The 19443-nt window shown below is 37.4% G+C and overlaps 1 protein-coding gene across 1 annotated transcript in view; it reads right to left on the minus strand.

Moving 5' to 3' along the window:
• Positions 1-9156: 9156 nt before the first annotated feature.
• LOC139709880 (solute carrier organic anion transporter family member 4A1-like) overlaps positions 9157-19443 on the minus strand; it is a 57671-nt gene continuing 47384 nt past the window's right edge. Inside the window, exons 8-13 of the mRNA XM_071621834.1 lie at positions 18744-18939; positions 17178-17343; positions 16402-16580; positions 14143-14207; positions 13318-13625; positions 9157-10684 (exon numbers count right to left, since the gene is read on the minus strand). Of these exons, the coding sequence (XP_071477935.1) occupies positions 10547-10684; positions 13318-13625; positions 14143-14207; positions 16402-16580; positions 17178-17343; positions 18744-18939 (1052 nt within the window). The 3' untranslated portion in view covers positions 9157-10546. The remainder of the gene's footprint in view (positions 10685-13317; positions 13626-14142; positions 14208-16401; positions 16581-17177; positions 17344-18743; positions 18940-19443) is intronic.

The following is a 19443-nucleotide window of genomic DNA, read 5'->3' on the forward strand; positions in this document are numbered from 1 at the left end:
ATCATTGGTGGATTTACCGCACCCATGTATTAACCGCACCCCCACCCCTTTGTTGGTCGTATGGGAAAAATATTTGCCCGTTGTGCATATCTCCTGGGTATACCATATAACACGTGTTAACAACAGACTCCTATACAATTCAATAGAAAACGAGGGAATTAAATGGAGAGGAAACAACATTTTTGGATTAAAAAACAAAAAAAAAGAAACACAATATAAAAAGGATAAAAAAGGAAAAATGAAAAAAAAGGTATGATAAGAGTATCTCTTTAATGCGCTCTCCATTGCTTTTCCTGTTTAATAGTATGAACAGTAGACTGGCCACTGAGATAAGGACAATAAACGCCAAGTCAAGAGAGATAGAAGGAGGATTAAAAAGGGGATAGGAGAAAGGGATGAGGGAGGAGGTAAGGAAAGAGGAATGTGGAGGAAAGAAGGCGGGAGGGGAGGATCAGATCTTGTTCTTGCACCCCATGTTGTGATCGAACTTTTTAAATTACTTTTTCACTGTAAATGGAATTGTGTAAAAATGTTACTCATATTATGTGCAATAATTTACATCAAACGGAAATTTATGTTTAATCAAAATGACGTATAAAACGGAAATTGGGTGGAATTCACGAGCAACGTTGGGAAACGGAATTCTGTTTAAAATGCTTCTTATTAATTATTTGCAATAATCTACATGAAATGTAAATTTCTGTTCAATCAAATCGACATACATAAGTGGAACTGGGATAAATATTATCAGTTTCTGCATTGAAATTAAGTCATGTCTAAGTAATTCTACGTCGAATCATTTAATCAAGAAGTCATCGTTGGAATACAGAAATCTGTGAAAAATACTCTAAGTTGAACTAATTAAACTGCAAAATTACACGAAAACTGTATGAAATGATGGAATTTTGCCTTAAAATCACAGGTTTCTGATGTGACTCAGTTGCACACCTAAAAAATGAAGTGTTTTTCCTGGCTAAGTGTAAAAACCACAACAGAATTGCTGTATTTTGTTGAAACAGAACAAATCTGCATATTTTTTCCTGTACAATTATTTTTTTTTTACAGTGTGCGATAATGTTTTCTATCGTTTGCCACTTTGCCTCTAGGAAATTGATTTGTTTTTGCTTTTAGTTATTTCCTTTTCGACCAATCTGTATTTTTTCACATACTGCACACATTTCTGCTTTAGGGAAGGAAATTTTGGTACTTTCAACTTAAAATAAATTGTTTACCCAGTTATATTGTGAAATCAAAATAAATACTTTCTTGGGTATATGGCACCCTAAAACACTTTTTGACGTGAAAACAAATGCTAAGAATCAAGTTCCTTTTTTGTTTCCTTACTGAACAATGACTCCCAGTATACTGACACCCTAAGTTATCATAAATGAAATGACCGCTCCCTCATCTTAATTTTGACAGAACTTGGGATTTACATCAAGACATGAGAAATGGTCGGTTCGGACTTTCTTTACAAATCATTTTATCCGCGACATCGCTGCTAGCCCATATGTAATAGAGATGATAGGCATGAGTGTAGAAGTTGTAGGGATGGATGAGAATGCATTAATAGGTATCATTATCACCAAAACATCAACGTGGCAAAAAAAAAAATGATATGCACCAACAAGTGCATGTCTTGATACATCCTTCTGTTTACTCGCCATATCCACGACGACACTCGAAGTGACTGTAACCATGAAAAGTTGTTTGCTCCATAGAATATGTTTAAACATCTATTCTAAGACTGCGATACGAATACTTGTAATGGAGACAAGCATTATTATCGAACATTGTTTCAGATAACATTGAGAGACAGGCACAATAATGTGCGCTATGTACACTTTATACGACCTACCATATGGTGTTACCAAGCAGTTTGGTAGCTCCACGGCCCTACATAAACACAAACCTTTCACCGACCAAGCGGGAAACGGATGAGAGGAGTAGAAGAGAGACGAAGAGATATTTTAAGATGATTTGGAAGAATGTTTGTAAATGAGAGACAGATATCTATACCATTCAAGAAACATCCAGAGAAGAAGAGAGGAATAATGAGACAGAAAATGAGAGTTAGACAGATGAAACAGAATGGAGAGAGAGAGAGGGAGTTATCGATTAGTTATTTTATCGAAATTGAAGAAGCTTCAATTCTCATTCATTAATCATATATATATATATTATATATATATATATATATATATATATATATATATATATATATATATATATATATATAAATATATATTATATATATATTATATCTATATATATATAGTTATATATATAGTTATATATATATATATATATATGCATATATATATATATATATATATATATGTATTGTACCAATTTATTTACAGTCAAACCCGTCTATAGCGGCCACCCAAAAGAGACAAAAAAGTGGCCGTTATAGACAGGTGGCCTCTAAGGCAGAATTGACTGTATATGTATACATTATACACTATATGGCAAATTATACTTATGCAATAGCCAATGTATATCGAAGGAGGGCGTAATTAGACTTTGACTTTTCTATCTATACAGCATTATGTATTTCACCCAGATTTACAATGATAATTTCATGCTTTCACATTATTAATGCACAGTACACTGTGCTAAAGCAGAAAGGTACACATGTAGAGTGTCTTTATAGCATGAAAATTGATTTAGTCTGTCCACACTTCACGTGTGCAAGAATTGAACGAAGAGTGTGAGCTCGACATTGATCGTAGGTGTACGACAGCAATGTCAATACCCCCAGTGTTGTATTTTGCCATTTGGATCGTGCTTAATCCTTGCTGTGTTGGTAGAAAATACAGCAGCAAGTCGGGCAAGTAGGTTATGTATTAACGCGTAGGTAGTAAAGTGCAAGTTTAAAGGGGCATTCCAGGCGTTTCATATCATTTTACGCCATGTAATACATAAGTCTATAGTGCCTTATATTGGTTTATGGAATTAATTGTGGTTTTTGAGCAGTTAAACCAATACTCTATCTATTTAAAAAAAAAAGAATCAAATTATGATACATTGAACAAGAATGATGACATTTATAGGAAGCTCACATATTGCAGTGGACCAATGTCATTCTTATACAATACCTCTGTCTTACTCTTAGGTATGAAGTTCACCTGTCTAGAAATTATGCATGCCTTCTTCGTTTGTTCTGCTTTCTTGAGCACCCAATCATGCACTCTGACATGTCTGATGTGAAGATGCTATGTCGTCAACCTCGTTTATTGTTATTTGTTATGGATTTTGAAAACATTCTTTTTTCTCACACCGTGCAATCACTATTAATTTTGAAACACTGTACCCAATATACCAGTGCACAGATGTGCATATACAAAAGTCTGCAAATCATAGGGATGTTTCCTTGAAATGTATTGTTTACCATTTGGAGCAATAATTTCATAAATGCTCTAGTTATCAAATTTGATGCATATGTGTAGGTCAGTTGTATCACATCAAATCCTACCATATTACGATTTCGCAATAAAACCTGAAATATGAGGGGATATCACTATTTTTCTCAATAAACCATACCTGCACATGGTTTAGTCTGGAAACAATTATATTACACTTATTGTTCACATTTTGCCTATTGAACAATACTTAATATTGATTATACTGGTTAACATTTTTACACTGATTGTTTCTATCCCTAACTCACATTTTAGAACTATTCTATAAGCATTAAAACTGGGTTTTTTGTATGATCTGCAAATGGCAAATAATGTCTTTAAAAGAACACACGCCATCTTATCTGCTTCCCAGTCGGACAAGTCAAAGTCCACCATCATTCACATGGAAGCAATGATGACATAGACCGTCCAAATATTTGTCTACTAAATACACCTGATGACATTTGGTGATAGATGATCGGCTGACAGGCCGTAAATCTCACAGGCTTTATGACAGACTGAAAGAAGGACGTATTATTGTCTTGAATCAAACGTAAAAAGTACTAATTGGCCCAGATATCTAGCGAAACATATCTAAACTGAGTCTTAAGTCGATTGTGTTTTCTTAAAGATCCAAATACTTTTGGTCCTCATCCTATTACAATAAACTCTTCAAAATTATAAATTTGATTATAAGCGTATTACAACTAGACTCAAACGAAACGAAGTGAGTCGTTAGATTTAAAGGGACTATGCAATATGAATACACGTTGACCTGTATTGATTTATAATACCCAGATCGTCATTTATGTGGCCTAAAGATTATTTCAAAAAGGGTCGTATATTTAATTCGAATTGTTTACTGTTTTTCTCCAGATTACTTGGACACAACAACAAATTGCCTTCCAAACAAAGATGTCAATGACGTCATCAGTCAATTACTGGAAAATATAATACTAATGTGGTAACAAAAGAAAATGGAATGCACCTTCCCCTTCTGACCCTAGACTGAACAGTATTTGCATGTTTTCCTGCAATGTACTGTAGTTTGTCAATCAAATAAATAACATGGAAATGTACGTGATGTTCAGTCGCAATAAAGGTGCATTACATTTTCTTTTGTTATCATAATACAATACTCAAGCAATATTCAACAGATTACGTCACTGACTAGTCAGGCTTCCAGACCATGTGCTCGTACTATTTCGCTATTGAGGATGTTGACGGCCTCAACGTCGAAAACTGGTATAGTTTAGGGTGGTTTTCGATGTCGCCGCGGAGTCCAGTTGGCAAAGGGTATGGAAACCAGACTAGTCATTGACAAAATTGTAGTCTTTTTTAAGGCGTAAGGCACGTATTTAGACATTCATTTATTTTGGCCACCTATGATATTGAAGAGAGGCCTATCATTAAATCAACACAAGTCATCATGCATTTGCAGTAAATATTTCCTTGTCCTCGCAACCTACATGTAGGCTCCTGATCTAAACCTCCGAGGGTGATGCTCTTTCCATCCAAAACAAATTCAGGCTGTCAGTTACCATCGACCAATCATTGATTTTTATACCACCGTCCTTTTGGCAAATGTGACAGGCGCCGCGGTTTCTCCGGCCGGCGTCACAATTATTCAGTGTACGTCTTGAGCTGTGTCTATACTTTACAAACCGGGCCTCTGGAAAATTCAAGTTAATACTGAAAGTTACCTTGTGGCATGAGTTCTACATACCTTTCTTTTTAACGATTATTCCAGGCTCTTAGGAAGTGTTTACTCGTGGGTTGCTTGAGAGGTGTGTATTGTCGGCCATTGTGACCTATGTGCAAGTAGATCGTTCAAAATATGGTTCGTATCCCACGTGTTCGACACTCACGAGTCATATAGCCCACGAGCTCGCCGCAAGGCAAAAAAGAAAAGGAAAGGCATTTCGGCTCGCTAGGCTAATAGCGTTAGGCTAATAAGGTCTACCAAGGAGGTACTAGGCAAAGCTTTGCCTAGTACCTCCTTGGGTCTACCAACTCGACAGAATGAACAGCGCCATTTGTACCAACGACATGTACGTGTTTGTACAGGGTGTTGCAGTAATAACATATTGATTGGAGGGGCTAATGTCCTTATGTTATCAGGCGCCATAGATCGTTTCCAGTTATCAACTTTCTTCCCCGATAACATTGTGCTCTTCATAGACACCCCACCCCCGGGGAAAAATAGAACAAAACAAAACAAAACAACGATGTAGGGCTTCAAATCTTTGATAAAGGACATTGTGTTATTTAGGCTCGCCTGCTTTTCAGCTGGAATATAAATGGACCGGGTGCCAAGATTTATTTCTCCTTTTTTTTCTACTAGGCCTACTTCACCAGTTAGATATTTTCTGTGCAAATTATTCTATCCAAGGGTCAAGAATTATTTACGAACCAAGTTATTAGAGAAACAATATTTGTAATAAACTCTGAAACTGTTATGTTTGAAATGATGTCGATTGACGATAGCTTTGATATTGCAGCTACGCATAGATTTGTAGTTTTTGTTTTTGAATTCTCCTCAAAATGAAAAATTTGCGAAGGAATATAAAACTCTTGTATGGATGCGTCTTCTTTTCCTGAATCATTTTAAGACACATGGGAGATTTGTGAAAAGCTTCCTTGTAAACCTCATTTCAATGATTGGAAGTGGTTACGGTAGGTTGATCCGAACGTACGCGTCATTTAATATTACATAATCCCATTATTCATTTCTGTCTTATGTCATTATCGGGGCACCCTGTACAGATAAGCACGTATCATGATTGGTTTAAAGATGGCGGTGTTGATCCTGTTGACTTCGTGTGCCTTAGTTGCCGAGTGTCGAGATTGTGGGCCTAATTTACCTAGTGTTGAGCTCAAGGGCCTTTTCTGTCTAGTGTCGGGCTCTAGGGCCTTCTTTTTCCCCCTAGTTTCGAGCTCATTGCCCTAAGTTACCTAGTGTCGAGCTTATGGGCCTTTTTTGCATAGTGTCGGGCTCATATTGTGCCTACTTTATCACTTGACGAGCTCATGGGCCATATTTGGCTAGTGTCGATATCGTGGGCCATATAGCTCTTGTACCTATTTTACTTGTTTTCCAGCTCATGGGCTGTATGACTCGTGGGTGTAAAGCTCGTGACGTTCCCCCTTTCGTTCTTATAGATTATTCAAGCGGTGAGTCGTGGGTTAGACATCTTGTCCAAGATTGAAAGAACCAGGCGGTAACCGAACCCCAAAGCTCGTATGCCAACGTCGAAATTGTGGCTTAATGTGGCGTACAGTGATCTATTCTTTTAGTCAAATTTCCTTTGATTTCCCTTGTTTTCATTTAAGTATTTTAGTGGTTTATCGTTGTCAGACATCTTCTCATGTATGTCCACCCAATTTCGGTGGGAAAAAAACTACATCCGTACATTTACATCTGTAGCTGACCAGCATGTCTGGGCACATGCAGGCCACGCAGGCAGTTGCACAGAAGCACACTTTTTACTCATACAACACGAAACAGTCAACTCAAGCACGCATCAACTGTACCACTGAAAAGAGTAAGACACATACACTTGTAAAGTGGAAATATAATTTATTGATTTCAATGATTTCATAAATATTCATGTTGTGATCATTGCCATTTTGACATATCCATATGTACAGAATCACATTCCTGAATTGTGCATAGAATTTATTTCATAAACTTTTCGATTGCAGCTATCCTCAAATAAAAAAGAAACAAAAATAAAACGACAACATTTACGTACGTAGCAATTATGGTTGTAACCATGGAAACGGCAGTATAGTATCCACTTTTTCCCCGCCATTAGTGTCTCTAATAATCAGAAAGTACGCTGAACGCGGAGGCACAAAACGATAGAGATTGCAAATTACCCAAAACTTACTTTGCACACGAGTCGACGTATAATGATATCATAAGTTCACATGGTTTGGCACAGGTAGCACTTGGGAACTATACGCAAAAATGTACGTCGATACTGACTTTTGACAGTACAGTTTCAGTGAAGCTGTTACGTGCAACAAATTATGCAGATAAACGAATGTATAAACAAGCAAACAAACGCAGCATATAATTGCTTCGCTTTTCTCACATTCGATACACGAGCCCAAGAAATACGAATGCGTGAAAATAATCATCTAGCCTATAGTTGTCGATGTCACTTCGTTACAACCATGGTAACTAGGCAGTTTAAAAATAGTCTGAAATTGAGGTTGATCAGTTCACAACCAGATTCTGAAATCTACGTAGACTTAGAACAGGAAGCAATCCTGCTGGAAAGAACACAGTGTCCTACAGTGTGAGAAACACAGTGTGAACACATTGTAAACACAGTGTGAACACATTGTGAACACAGTGTGAATTCTCTTCACACTGTTAAATTCGAGTTTTTTATCAGTGTGAACACATTGTGAATCATCAATTCACAGTGTGACACAGAACAAGACCAGGTGAACACTCTGTGAAAACCAAACCACAGTGTGAAATCATCTCCACACTGTTAAATCCGAGCATTTTCACATAGTCGACTATGTGACCACACTGTCAACACACTGTGAGACACTGTGTTCTTTCCAGTAGGGAAAGTTACATAAATGGTGAGTCCAACTAGAGCATGTGCTTTTTGAAGCCGAGTATCATACAAACAGAACAACGTTTACACTGTAAACAAAGAACCTCTAACAATATTTTCCAGCGCTTCAATCGAAATCATCGATCGTGTCGACTCGTATGACTATATACTAACATACGTTACAACGAAAATAATGCAACAACAACTACAGACTCCTTGTTTGTGATAGTCTTTGGCACGATTGGACAGACTTTGCTGAATCTTGAATATGACAACACTCTTTAGGAAGATAAGTAACAAAAATCTAGATCATTAAGTCATCAAGGGAGTATAACCATGAAATTGTGACGTCAAGAACATCGCCATCTTTAGACAGCTCCACTGTTTTACCTCCCTTACGTATAGATCTGCTATTTTAGGTACATTATACTACTAATGATACTAAATCCTGTGTGGTCCGTAGTGTGTGAAGAGTGGTTAAAAAGCTTTTTTTTTTAATGGAAAACAAGAAATCGATGAATATCAAATTTAATATAATTTATCGTATCATACACTCAGAATACATAATATTCTCTCTATGTCGGTATCTGTCTGATTCTGACGAAACCCCACTGGTATTGATAAGACAATGGAAATGAAAGACACATACGAAAAATACAACGATATAAAGAAAGAATAAAGAAAATTTAACATATTTCCATTTTTCTCGCATAACAAAAGAACACTCGACTTCTCTCTTTCAGAAGGCAGGGGGAATAATATTACCCTTAAAGGGGAAGGCTAGTAACTGATCAGTGGGAATCAGTGGAAATGCTGGGAGATGATTGTTCCAATCCTTATGGGATTCATTCAAGAGTTCATTGTATATCTATTGTTGTGTGAAAATGATTTGCTTCAGAATGGTCTCATATTCAAGTAATGTGCAGTTTAATGCTTCCAGGTTAGCGTCCCTGGTCAGTGACGGAGCATTAATCTGCACATTACTTGAATATGAGACCGTTCTGAAGCAAATCATTTTCACACAACAATAGATATACAATGAACTCTTGAATGAATCCCATAAGGATTGGAACAATCATCTCCCAGCATTTCCACTGATTCCCACTGATCAGTTACTAGCCTTCCCCTTTAACATACGTCAGTAGCAAGTCGAAGTTTAAGAATTCCTTTTTTAATGACGCTCGAAGACGACTGGCTTTAAACATATCTCTATTGGTTGCTCAAAATCACGTGACTCGTGCACACAGTTGATTACGAAGACTGAAGAATTTCAATTTAAACTTTGAAGCAGTTTTGCTCCAAGGGCAATAGATATAGGCCCTACTCTGGAAATTAGCTTTGAAAAATGAACTTGAGCAACATTAATTAATGATCGGCTGATGGTGATGCCGGTTATTAAATAAAGGATTGTCACCTCTGATTCGGGTTCTTGATTTGCGCTGAAAAGACCGCTTTAAAAGTACAACAATTAAAAGGACAGCTTCCCACAACGATCGTTTTTTTTTTAATAGAATACCAGGAAAACAGGTCCATTCTTATATGGGTCAATAAGGTCGAATCAACATAATAAGTTGATTGTCTCAACATGTCAAAAGATCAAATTTCAAAAGTTTTTGAAGTAGAGCGGGAGGGTGCAGAGGTTGTGATTCCTAGCAACTGGTTCAAGCTTTTTAAGCACCATCACAGAAAACATTACCGGATTTTAACAATTCAAACACTGGATCAGTGCCTCATACATTTAACATTAAATGTCTCGGAGTTGAAATGACTTGAATAAGTAGACTTTTCAATATTCTAAATTCTATTCAAACATGATTTAATTAAGAGATAATAGAAAGGACACATGAATAAATATGAAATTTCTGTAATTACGTTTTACATACACAGGAATACAAGCATGTTTATCAGCACGATCAAGACTTGTACAATCATAATTTTTTGAAAACAGTTTGCCTAAAAATGGAATGTTTTAGCGTATTCAAAAATTGAAACGATTATACAATCACTGACAATTAAAACGTCTTGGTTTATATTTCCAGAACTAGGCACATGGAAGGAAATTCACTCGTGTCAAAAGTGCAGCAATCAATGCGTTTTACAGAATTTTACAGACAGACAGTCAGACAGATAGACCAACAAACAGGTGTACAGACAACGCCCCAAACTACAAGGGACCATGCACGTGACAAGAAAAACTGAGGAAGATTAATGCACTTGGGTTGCAACCTGCTTATGTCACTTTTCGTCGGTGGTTAAAGTCTTTAAAGCGTTAAGAAGATGACTATTCTCAGAATATTGAAATATTTCAAATCACTATCCTACCAGAGGTTTTTTTTTTCTATAATCAACAGAGCTTCTATATTCCAGTGATAAAAATAATAGCAGACCTATGACAGCAATTGCTACCTTTTGTCACTACATTGACAGATTGCTACTTTGTCAGCTGCAATAGTCTTAACCCAATCCCTACGAATATTCTGAATTTCTCACATACTTTGCGAAACAGTCCAACAGATTCCCGAAGGCAAAGGGTAAAATCGCTCTCTTTTAAAGTGGTTTGGTCTACGTTGTGTAGAAGGTTTGTGCGCCTAAGTCAAACAGGGTCTTCTCCGCGGAGGCAGAAGGCGATGTGCTCAGTAACCACGCCGGAGTTACCGGGGCAGCGTACAGTGAGAGTACGATGCTCGTGTCCCGCTCGAACTGCGAACCAGAAGGAGACACGTAACACCAGTCCTTACTTGACGCGAGACGAGAAAGTATTTTGATTCACTCAGTCGTCATTTTGTAAGCTGCAATACTCCTTGACCATAGAGGGGGCGTCCTTTAACCGTCTAATTGAGATGTTGCAGCTGTTGTAGGACCCCAACAACATTCTACGCTTAAGTACTAATTCTCTAATTTTGTTAATACAAAGTTTGCTCTAACTGATGTCAGTATACACGTTCATAATCTCTTCCCGATGGTGATGATAAGTAACTATCACTAATGATATTGCACAACGTAGAGCTTCCTGTTGATTTTAATGTCACTTCATAGGAGTTAAGTCAAACTAATATACACGCCACGAGAGACGCGTGCTGCTTATCAATCTATCTCCATCACTATGCAAATTTTATTCATTGAATGCTTGGGTAACTCTTTTGAATTTAGCAAGAATACAGAATATGGTACCGGCACTAAACATTAATAGCAATGTGGAGGGGTTCCGATAAAACATTTTCGCTGTCATATCTCCATACTCCTATATTTTTAATGAATTATTTTGACAGAGACCAAGACCATTAACGTTTAATAATAATGCTATAGCATTTTACTGCCGCCTAGTAGTATTCAAATAGAAATATTGCCATTACGGCTATACCTCGAAGGACTTTCGATAACGATGAAATTGTGCAAAACTAAAATAAAACATAGATGAAATGTCAAAACACGAGCATCAAAATAGTTTGGAAGATATTAGAAAACACTAGGATCATGAGTGTTTATCTCCACAATGAAAAAAAAAAAAACAACAACAATAAACTCCTGTCGTTCTCTATAAGCTCTAGACCTATACGGGAAACGTAGCAAGCAATACACTTAATAATCTAAAGCTAATCTGAATCTGAGTGTTGCAGATGTTGTTAATTTACTATGTCGTCAGATGTATTTTCACGCTGTAAACGTTGAATATAAAAAGCTTTTTTTTTTCGATGGAAGTATGGGATGCAATGCCTTTTGTTTTTCTATTTACAAATAAAACACTACCCTGCGCTAGTTTTTACACAGCTCCCGCTACACGTAAGGAACACAGACTTAGATATTAATCTCAAATATCCATTGACGGGGATATACGTTTACATTTTTCTTTCTTTTGCACTGCCTGATGGCTGAAAGTCAAATTGTACGATTCGGAAAGTCTTAGTCAGTGTAGGTATAAGAGCTAGAAAATACTCTAGTCTTCATTCTCAAGTTATGGCCATAAGAATTCATATACTGTTTGCCTAAAATAACGCCGCAGACTTGGAATGCATGCGTGAGCTAGAATCAAGAATAGGAGTCCACACATAGGAAGAAAAAAAATGAACATCACAATTACTCGGCCATGCTATTGCAGCGCATACAATATCAAAACGGTACTCTGAATACAAGTTTTGAGTGCACAAGATTCAGGATTTAAACAACAACAACAACAACAACAACAACAATAAAAACCTCCTGTATAATACGACTATCCTGTCTAACCGTCAGAGATTTTTTTTCTGTTTTTTATTTTCTTTTTTTTTTAAAGCAGAATGAGGTTTATGTTTATTGCCTTTGGTCAACGTTGGTTAAGGTAATTGAAGTCATAAGATAGGAAATGACAGGCACAATGTAATTTAAGATTAACATTTTTTTTAAATACTTTTTCTATGTATGATTATCACATTCAAAACAGTTAATAGAAAAAGCAAACTGAAATATATTAGTTCTGAGAGGTAGTATCCCATAATTATTTGCGTGCGAAGTACCGGGCGTTAGCAAGCTCCATAAGGCTTACCATGGCCAGGGAGGTGCAAACTGACATCTTGATTTAAGGTGACATCGGGTAGGAATAAAAATTGAGATTTGCGTACTGAAAGGTGACTAGGTAGTTAATTTACATACCCTGATGAGCTAACGGCTATAGAGCAAAGGTCAGAGCTTGTTTAAACTAATCATGCTAATAGTGTCGTATGACATGCAAGGAAGAGAGAAAGGGGGGGGGGGGGGGACGGGAGAGGGACGGGGGTGGAGCGGAGAGAGAGAATGAACACAGTCTAAAGGAAAGAGAAAAACAAAACCAGGATAAACAGTTCGTTCTAACTGCCGCATAAGGAGGTAGATTTATATACACAAGCCTAAGCAAAGCAAAGCATCGTAATGAAACTTCCATGTTATTCCTTTGAAGATTTTATTCGTTTTTCACATTTTGCCAGCTAACGAGGAACAATGGATACTACCTTTAAAAAGAAAACAACACTGCGCAAAAAACAAAGTTTTATCACGAGCAATTACATCACACGTCAAGTCATTTATCAACACACACAAAAACGTGAAAGTCATCTCATCTGGTTTCATTGGTAAGGCATAAGGCAGCGCTCCCTTCGTGAGCGGAAAAAAAAAAAACATTTGCTCATCATAGTGGTCGAAGGCGAGCTCGTGTCTCGTGTCAATGCACCTTTGGTGAAAACATTTGGCTTTACTCTTCCGAGAATCTCCTACATCACTATGTAAGATTCCGAGTTGGTCCCCACTCATTCACGCTTAAAATGGAATGATTCTTCTATTTTCATATTTCATCCTTGAAATGATATAGTTATTGATGTTTATACCTGCGGTGCTTTTTCGTCTACATGGTCCTCCACGCGCGGGATTTCCGCGAGCTCCGCGCTGACCGTGGTAGGTGCGCTGTCGTCGTTCTTTTCTTCGTCGTCGCTGGGCGGCTTGTAGGTGACGAGGGCAAGGATGATGCAGAGGATGGAGAGGCCCTTGGCGGACTGGAGCATGATGAGGGTGTAGCGGCTGAAGTCGGCGTTGTTGTAGAGCCAGCAGGTCCGGCTGTCATCACACTCTTCCTCCTCCCAGATGAGACAGGTGCGGTCGATCAAGGAGCCGAAAATGATTGGGCCTGGAATGGAGCCTAGTATATAAGTCCCCCCAAGAGTGAAAGAATGACCGGAATAACAAAACATGCCATTAGGGAAATCATGAAAAAAAAACACAGCAAACAACATAAAAACTGTAAAAAATGCAACGATATACATCAACGTCCCACTTATTCAAGTTTATCTGATAAAAACGGGTTTTGCAATGGCTGAGATATACAAAAAGCAATTTGAAAGTAAAAAAGAATGTGGTCTAATAAAAGGTGGGACCCACCTTTTATTAGGACCTCTTCGTTTTTGGATTATCTCAGCCATTTGAAAACCAATTTTCATCAAATAAACTTCGAATTCCTCTTAGGATTGCATACTCTTGAATATGTCATATAAATGGTTTCTAGTTAAAAGTAGAAATAGTTATAAAAAGTTACACTTTAAATCCCAATCTGTCTCAAAACTATGCCATCCCTTTAACGGCACGATCTATTGAATCTTAGTCTCACTGTTTGAAAAGATAGACACCTGTGGGTGACCCACACATAAACTTTGACTTACCTAAACATCTGTAAATGACGGACTGAACACCCAAGGCGAATGTCCTCTGCGAGGGAGCGACACATCTTTGAGAGAAACGCACAAACAGACAAACAAACAGGCAGAAAAAGAAACAAACGGAAGAAAAGAAAACAAGATTGTATCAAATAGCTGTAAAAATTTCACGTCATTTCATCAGAAACAGCCGTCCCAAGAATATATTATTTGTGTTTGATTAATTTGGTGCTTATTTACGTCGAAGTAGGGCAATTTGTCAATCAGTTGCAATAAACACAACTCGCTGAAAGAATTTCACAACTTGCATGAACTTGCATAGTTTATTTGTGTTATTGTTTTGTTTTTGTGTGGGTGCTACGAGTGTTCAAACATTATCATAAGATATACACTGTAAAGTTTTTTGACTGTCAGTTGTAAGGTAGTGATGGAATTGCATTTATGTAATGATTTGGGTTTCTTTTGTCGTTATTCTAAATAATAAAAGCTTTGCGCTTGTCGTCATTTCTCCGCCACGGAACGCGAATCCCCCCCCCCCCCCTCCACACACACACACACACACACACAGTGATTACAGTCAAATATTAAAAAATGTAGCCAAAATTGCTTAGTTTTAGGGACATAGTGGGGAAGAAATATTAAAATGCCACAAATTTCATCCACTCCCCAAAATACAACTATCTTAATTTTGCTCCCAGGCTCAGATTTATGAAGCCATGTCGAGAGTGTTCGTGTACGTTACGTGGGCGACCACTGCATTAGCATAGACTTTGCACGTAAAACGTGCATCTATTATGGACGTGAATTTGAGTCTCGCACGGCAACGCTAACACCAGCACCGAACTTGAAATGACGAAAATGTTAATCCCTAGGGGCTAGTGTTAGTCAATGGCGAAAAAGCACGTAAATCGCTAACACAATCGGCAGAGCTCGGTTCAGCAGACGACATTCAACACCAAGCCCAGCACCAGCAACCGGAAATACGTCATAATTTTGAGGTCAACTCCCAACACCGACGTGATTTCAAGTTCGGTTTTATTGCCGGTGCTAGTGCTGAGATAGCACTACACACAATAAAGATTACATCAGAAATATGGCTTACTGTATGAACAGAAATCGAGTTGCAAATCATTTGAGTAAGATTTTGATGCAAACTACAATCGATCTAAAGTCTCTAATTTATGAGGTGATAGATACATTTAGGGGCAGGGAGGTTTCAGAGGCTTTGCAAACGTCAAGAAATTTTGCATGGTTGACGAGTAATGTCTCCCAAGATCAGAACATAGTGTATGAAATCTTACAATAATAATTATACACTTCAGGGCTTTTTAAGATAGAAATGAAAACTAGTCCTATGTCGTCTGAGATATGCGCTCCCCTTTTGTGCCGAGAATAACGGTTGGATTTTTTTTTTTAGGTCCAAACAAATCCACTGGGATTCCGCAATACTGTTTTCATCATAAAGAAGTTTCCAGTTTTATCAGTTTAACGAAAGGTCTGATGAATTACCTATCTCTACAATATACCGGCTTTTATGGAATCTAATTTTGATAGTTCCAAAAGGGACACACGAACTTTAAAGACATAATTTACCATTTGCAGATGAAACAAAAACCGAGCATTATTGCTTTAAAATAATTCTAAAATGTGAGTTGGGGATAGAAACAACCACTGTAAAAATCTGAATCCGTATAATCGATGTTAAGTGTTGTTAAATAAACAAAATGTGAACAATAGTTATAATAAAAATGTTTCCAGACTAAACCGTCTACAGTTACGGATTATTGAGAAATACACTTTTTACAATTTTTTTTTTGTGTATTATGCAGATAGGTCCCTGGGCTGCCACGTGCTGAAGCTTTTGCTTATAGTGACAGTCCTTCTTCCGCATAATTTCTCAGATGATTATTTGGAAAATTGGTAATACGATTTATATTTTGTTAATGAAATTAATTTACACATCGACTTTTCTTCTTTGAATCATGTACTTGTAATCTGCTTACTGATATTCCATGTGATATTACTGAAAATAATCTTGATTTATGTATGAAATTGTGTTGGAAGAAAAATCAAACAAACAAACAAACAAACAAACAAACACTGATATCATATCATAATATGCACTTATATGGTAGGATGTTTTGTGACGCAACAGACCTACACATATGCATCAAATGTGATATTTTGAACATTTTTTAAATCACTGCTCCATATAAGGTAAACAGGACCTTTGAAGCAACACTTTAGTTGGGTGTGTGTGCTTACCTTAGCGTGGCGGTCAGTTGAGGAACCGCTATCATAGACGTGACCGTGATAAGAAGAAAGGCTATGACGACAAACATCGTTTGTGACTGACAGCTGTATTCACACCGGCCCCCTGTCCCGTGGCCGTACCCGACCGTCTCGTTGGCGGCTGAAGGTATGCAAGCGCAGTCGTAGTATGTCTGCGGGATGTATCAAAAATGACGTGCAACATGGTCAAAGGACGTTACAAACCACCCCTGTCACACACACAAACAAAAATAAAAAAGACCATAACTACCACCACCACCACAACAACAACAAACAAACAAACAACAACAACAACAGTAGTAGTATAGCAGTAGCAGCAGCAGCAACAACAACAACAATAGCAAATCTACGGTAGGCTCGATATAACAATCGAATGTAGGCTAATAGAATAAAATGAAGGTGTTATCAGTCTGTGTGTTTTGGTGTATATAATATAATAAGAAATTTCCTTTACTTTTGCAAAATGACACAATGTTTCCGTGCAGTTTTGGGCCATATGAAGGTATAAGCTTATCATCACGTTGAATAGACCGATCATCGCGGAATACAAATTTATACTTGATTAGGTTTTTATTTGTCGTATGAAACACTAACAGTGAGTGCTCAACATTAAAACAGACACAGTGCCAAAGCACAGTCATGTGGCTATACTTGGACTTATCTGGGATAATTGCACTTATTGTTGTTGTTGTTGTTGTTGTTGTTGTTGTTTTTGTTTTTTTTACTTTTTAAATCATGAAAGTGCTTACCACTGACGAGTCGTCGTCTGAAGAGTTTTTAAACGAGCATCCCGCGTGGCACGGCGAGTAGTACAAAACATCATCATGTCCACATACGGGTTGGAAGTCGTGCGTACATTTACAATCCTCATTGCAGACATTGTCAACCGGGAAATCCTGATCGCCGGACCCGGGGCTGTTATGAGTGGAATTTAGCACGTGAGACACAGACAAGTAAACAGACAGACAGACAGATACATGCATACATATATACAGAACAAAGCATGAAACAAGAGAGAAAGAGAACAAGTTAAACACGTAGGAGGAAAGAAGATAAAAATTAAACAGAAGAAGATATCTTATCATTTATCAAAGTGGAATTAAACAATGTGAAACTTTTACATCCTCCGTTTCAGACCTATAAAGATGCATTTTGCGATAAGAATCAAGGTCTGGCTTTTCCACGGTTATTCAGCATTATTTCTCGTCATCTTTGGACACTAGTGACTGTCCCAGCTTTGAACTTAAGAATAAACCGGAATTTCATCATTATTAATGTCCTTTTTTGTTGCTGTTATAGTGAAAATTTTTAAGGGAGTTGTAATGAGATGGAATGATTATGTAAACTATCACGATTACACGACTCGTCTTCGATTTTCTGTTCATGGGTTTCAGTGTCTGCTGGTTTCTCCATCGAAAATAAACAGACAGAACGGATTATTACAGCCCCCAGGTTGACACAAACTTGTCACTTGTCATCCACCTTGCTTTGATTACTCCTCCAAAGTCCAATGTCCTTAATTTCCTGAAATGTGTCCACCTCTTCTTGCCACTTGTCATGACTGTTTGAATTTGTCCGATATCATCACAATTTAATGAGTTTGACAATATGACAAATTTAAAACGGCTCTGGTTCTGCAGTCGCGATAAAGCCGTCTTTGTTTTTTTTTAAATCTAAAGTCGATAGTTAAGTCCATACTTTATTGGGATCTTCCATCTGTTAGAGACTTCAGAAAGATTGTCTTCTGTTTTTTGAGGGGCCCGGGGTATGCCTTGTCATTCTCAGTAGTGGTTGATTTATTGCTGTTCTTAATCCCCCATATTGTACTTGAAGAATGTTTAATGAAGATAATTGTCCGTTTAGTATTTCAAGTAAGCAGTGGATCCTCTGACTAATCATTAGCACACGATAGTAATTAATACAAGGCAGATAAGAGAACATTTAAAGGAAAATACTTTACATCAATAAGCTTACGAGTATACATGTCGCACAGATACTATACCCCGATGTTTAACGAATGAAAACTTTATGCTGGGATTACAACGAACTAAAATCTCTGCGAGCAACCTCTTGACTAAAAGCAAAAGTACATTGAGCTTTGCCCATCTAACACTATGAAGTGGCATTGATTGCAAGAAAATTGCAAACTAAAGCACAAAAAGGGGTAAAAAGCCTGGATAGAAAATTCTTTCCTTTGATTATGAAGCGATAAGTCTACTTTCAAACAAACAAAAAAGTTAAAAAGCAAGATATTACCATCTCCTCTGACCCACAAAAACTGAATTACGTAGGAGCAAAATCGGGCAAATGCTTACCTAATTTTGTAATCCACCGTAACTCCGGCAAAGTCGATGCTTTCACAGCTCATAAAGAAGACGAATTGAAGACCCAAACTACAGATGAGCACGCCGAGAGTGAACCTCAGCATACCTTTGTATTTTAGGTCAAATCGCTTGACCACCCAGCCACCGAAGAGGGCGCCAATAAAACTTGACGGAGTGACGATGATACCTGAAAGGTAAGTGAAAAGAGATAATGGCTGTGATCCAAAATATTTGCCAGGAGAAAATAGGGACACGGTTAGAGAAGGAGAAGACGAAGAGCAAGAAGTAGGCGACTACTTTATACATCAAGGTTTATCATTCATATTTGTTATTTCAAACACTTACATAATAAGGTAAAGTCTATGACACTTTCTTCAACTGAATTGTCACCTTAGTAGTGATGCTGCGAAAAATGGCTGCGATAGGTAAAAGATGCGAAGATTACTCTCAAAACATTGTGATTAATTCAATTCTCACAGTGCAATAAACGATGTCAGTTTAACTCTCACAGTACAACAGACGACTTTTTTTTTTTTTTTTAATGGGGAATAATCCTAATTTGAACGTTTCAACCTTATGGCCTGCAAAATGCCATTTCCGGGAGGATTTTATCCCCTTTGGAACATGGGAACGATCATTCCAAATATCAAGTCCAGTTCTTTTAAATGATGCAAATCTTTGTTAGGAGATC

This window comes from Diadema antillarum, unplaced genomic scaffold, assembly GCF_040938485.1.
Source record: "Diadema antillarum isolate AM-2024a unplaced genomic scaffold, OU_Dant_1.0 seq00001476_RagTag, whole genome shotgun sequence".
Taxonomy (NCBI): Eukaryota; Metazoa; Echinodermata; class Echinoidea; order Diadematoida; family Diadematidae; genus Diadema; species Diadema antillarum.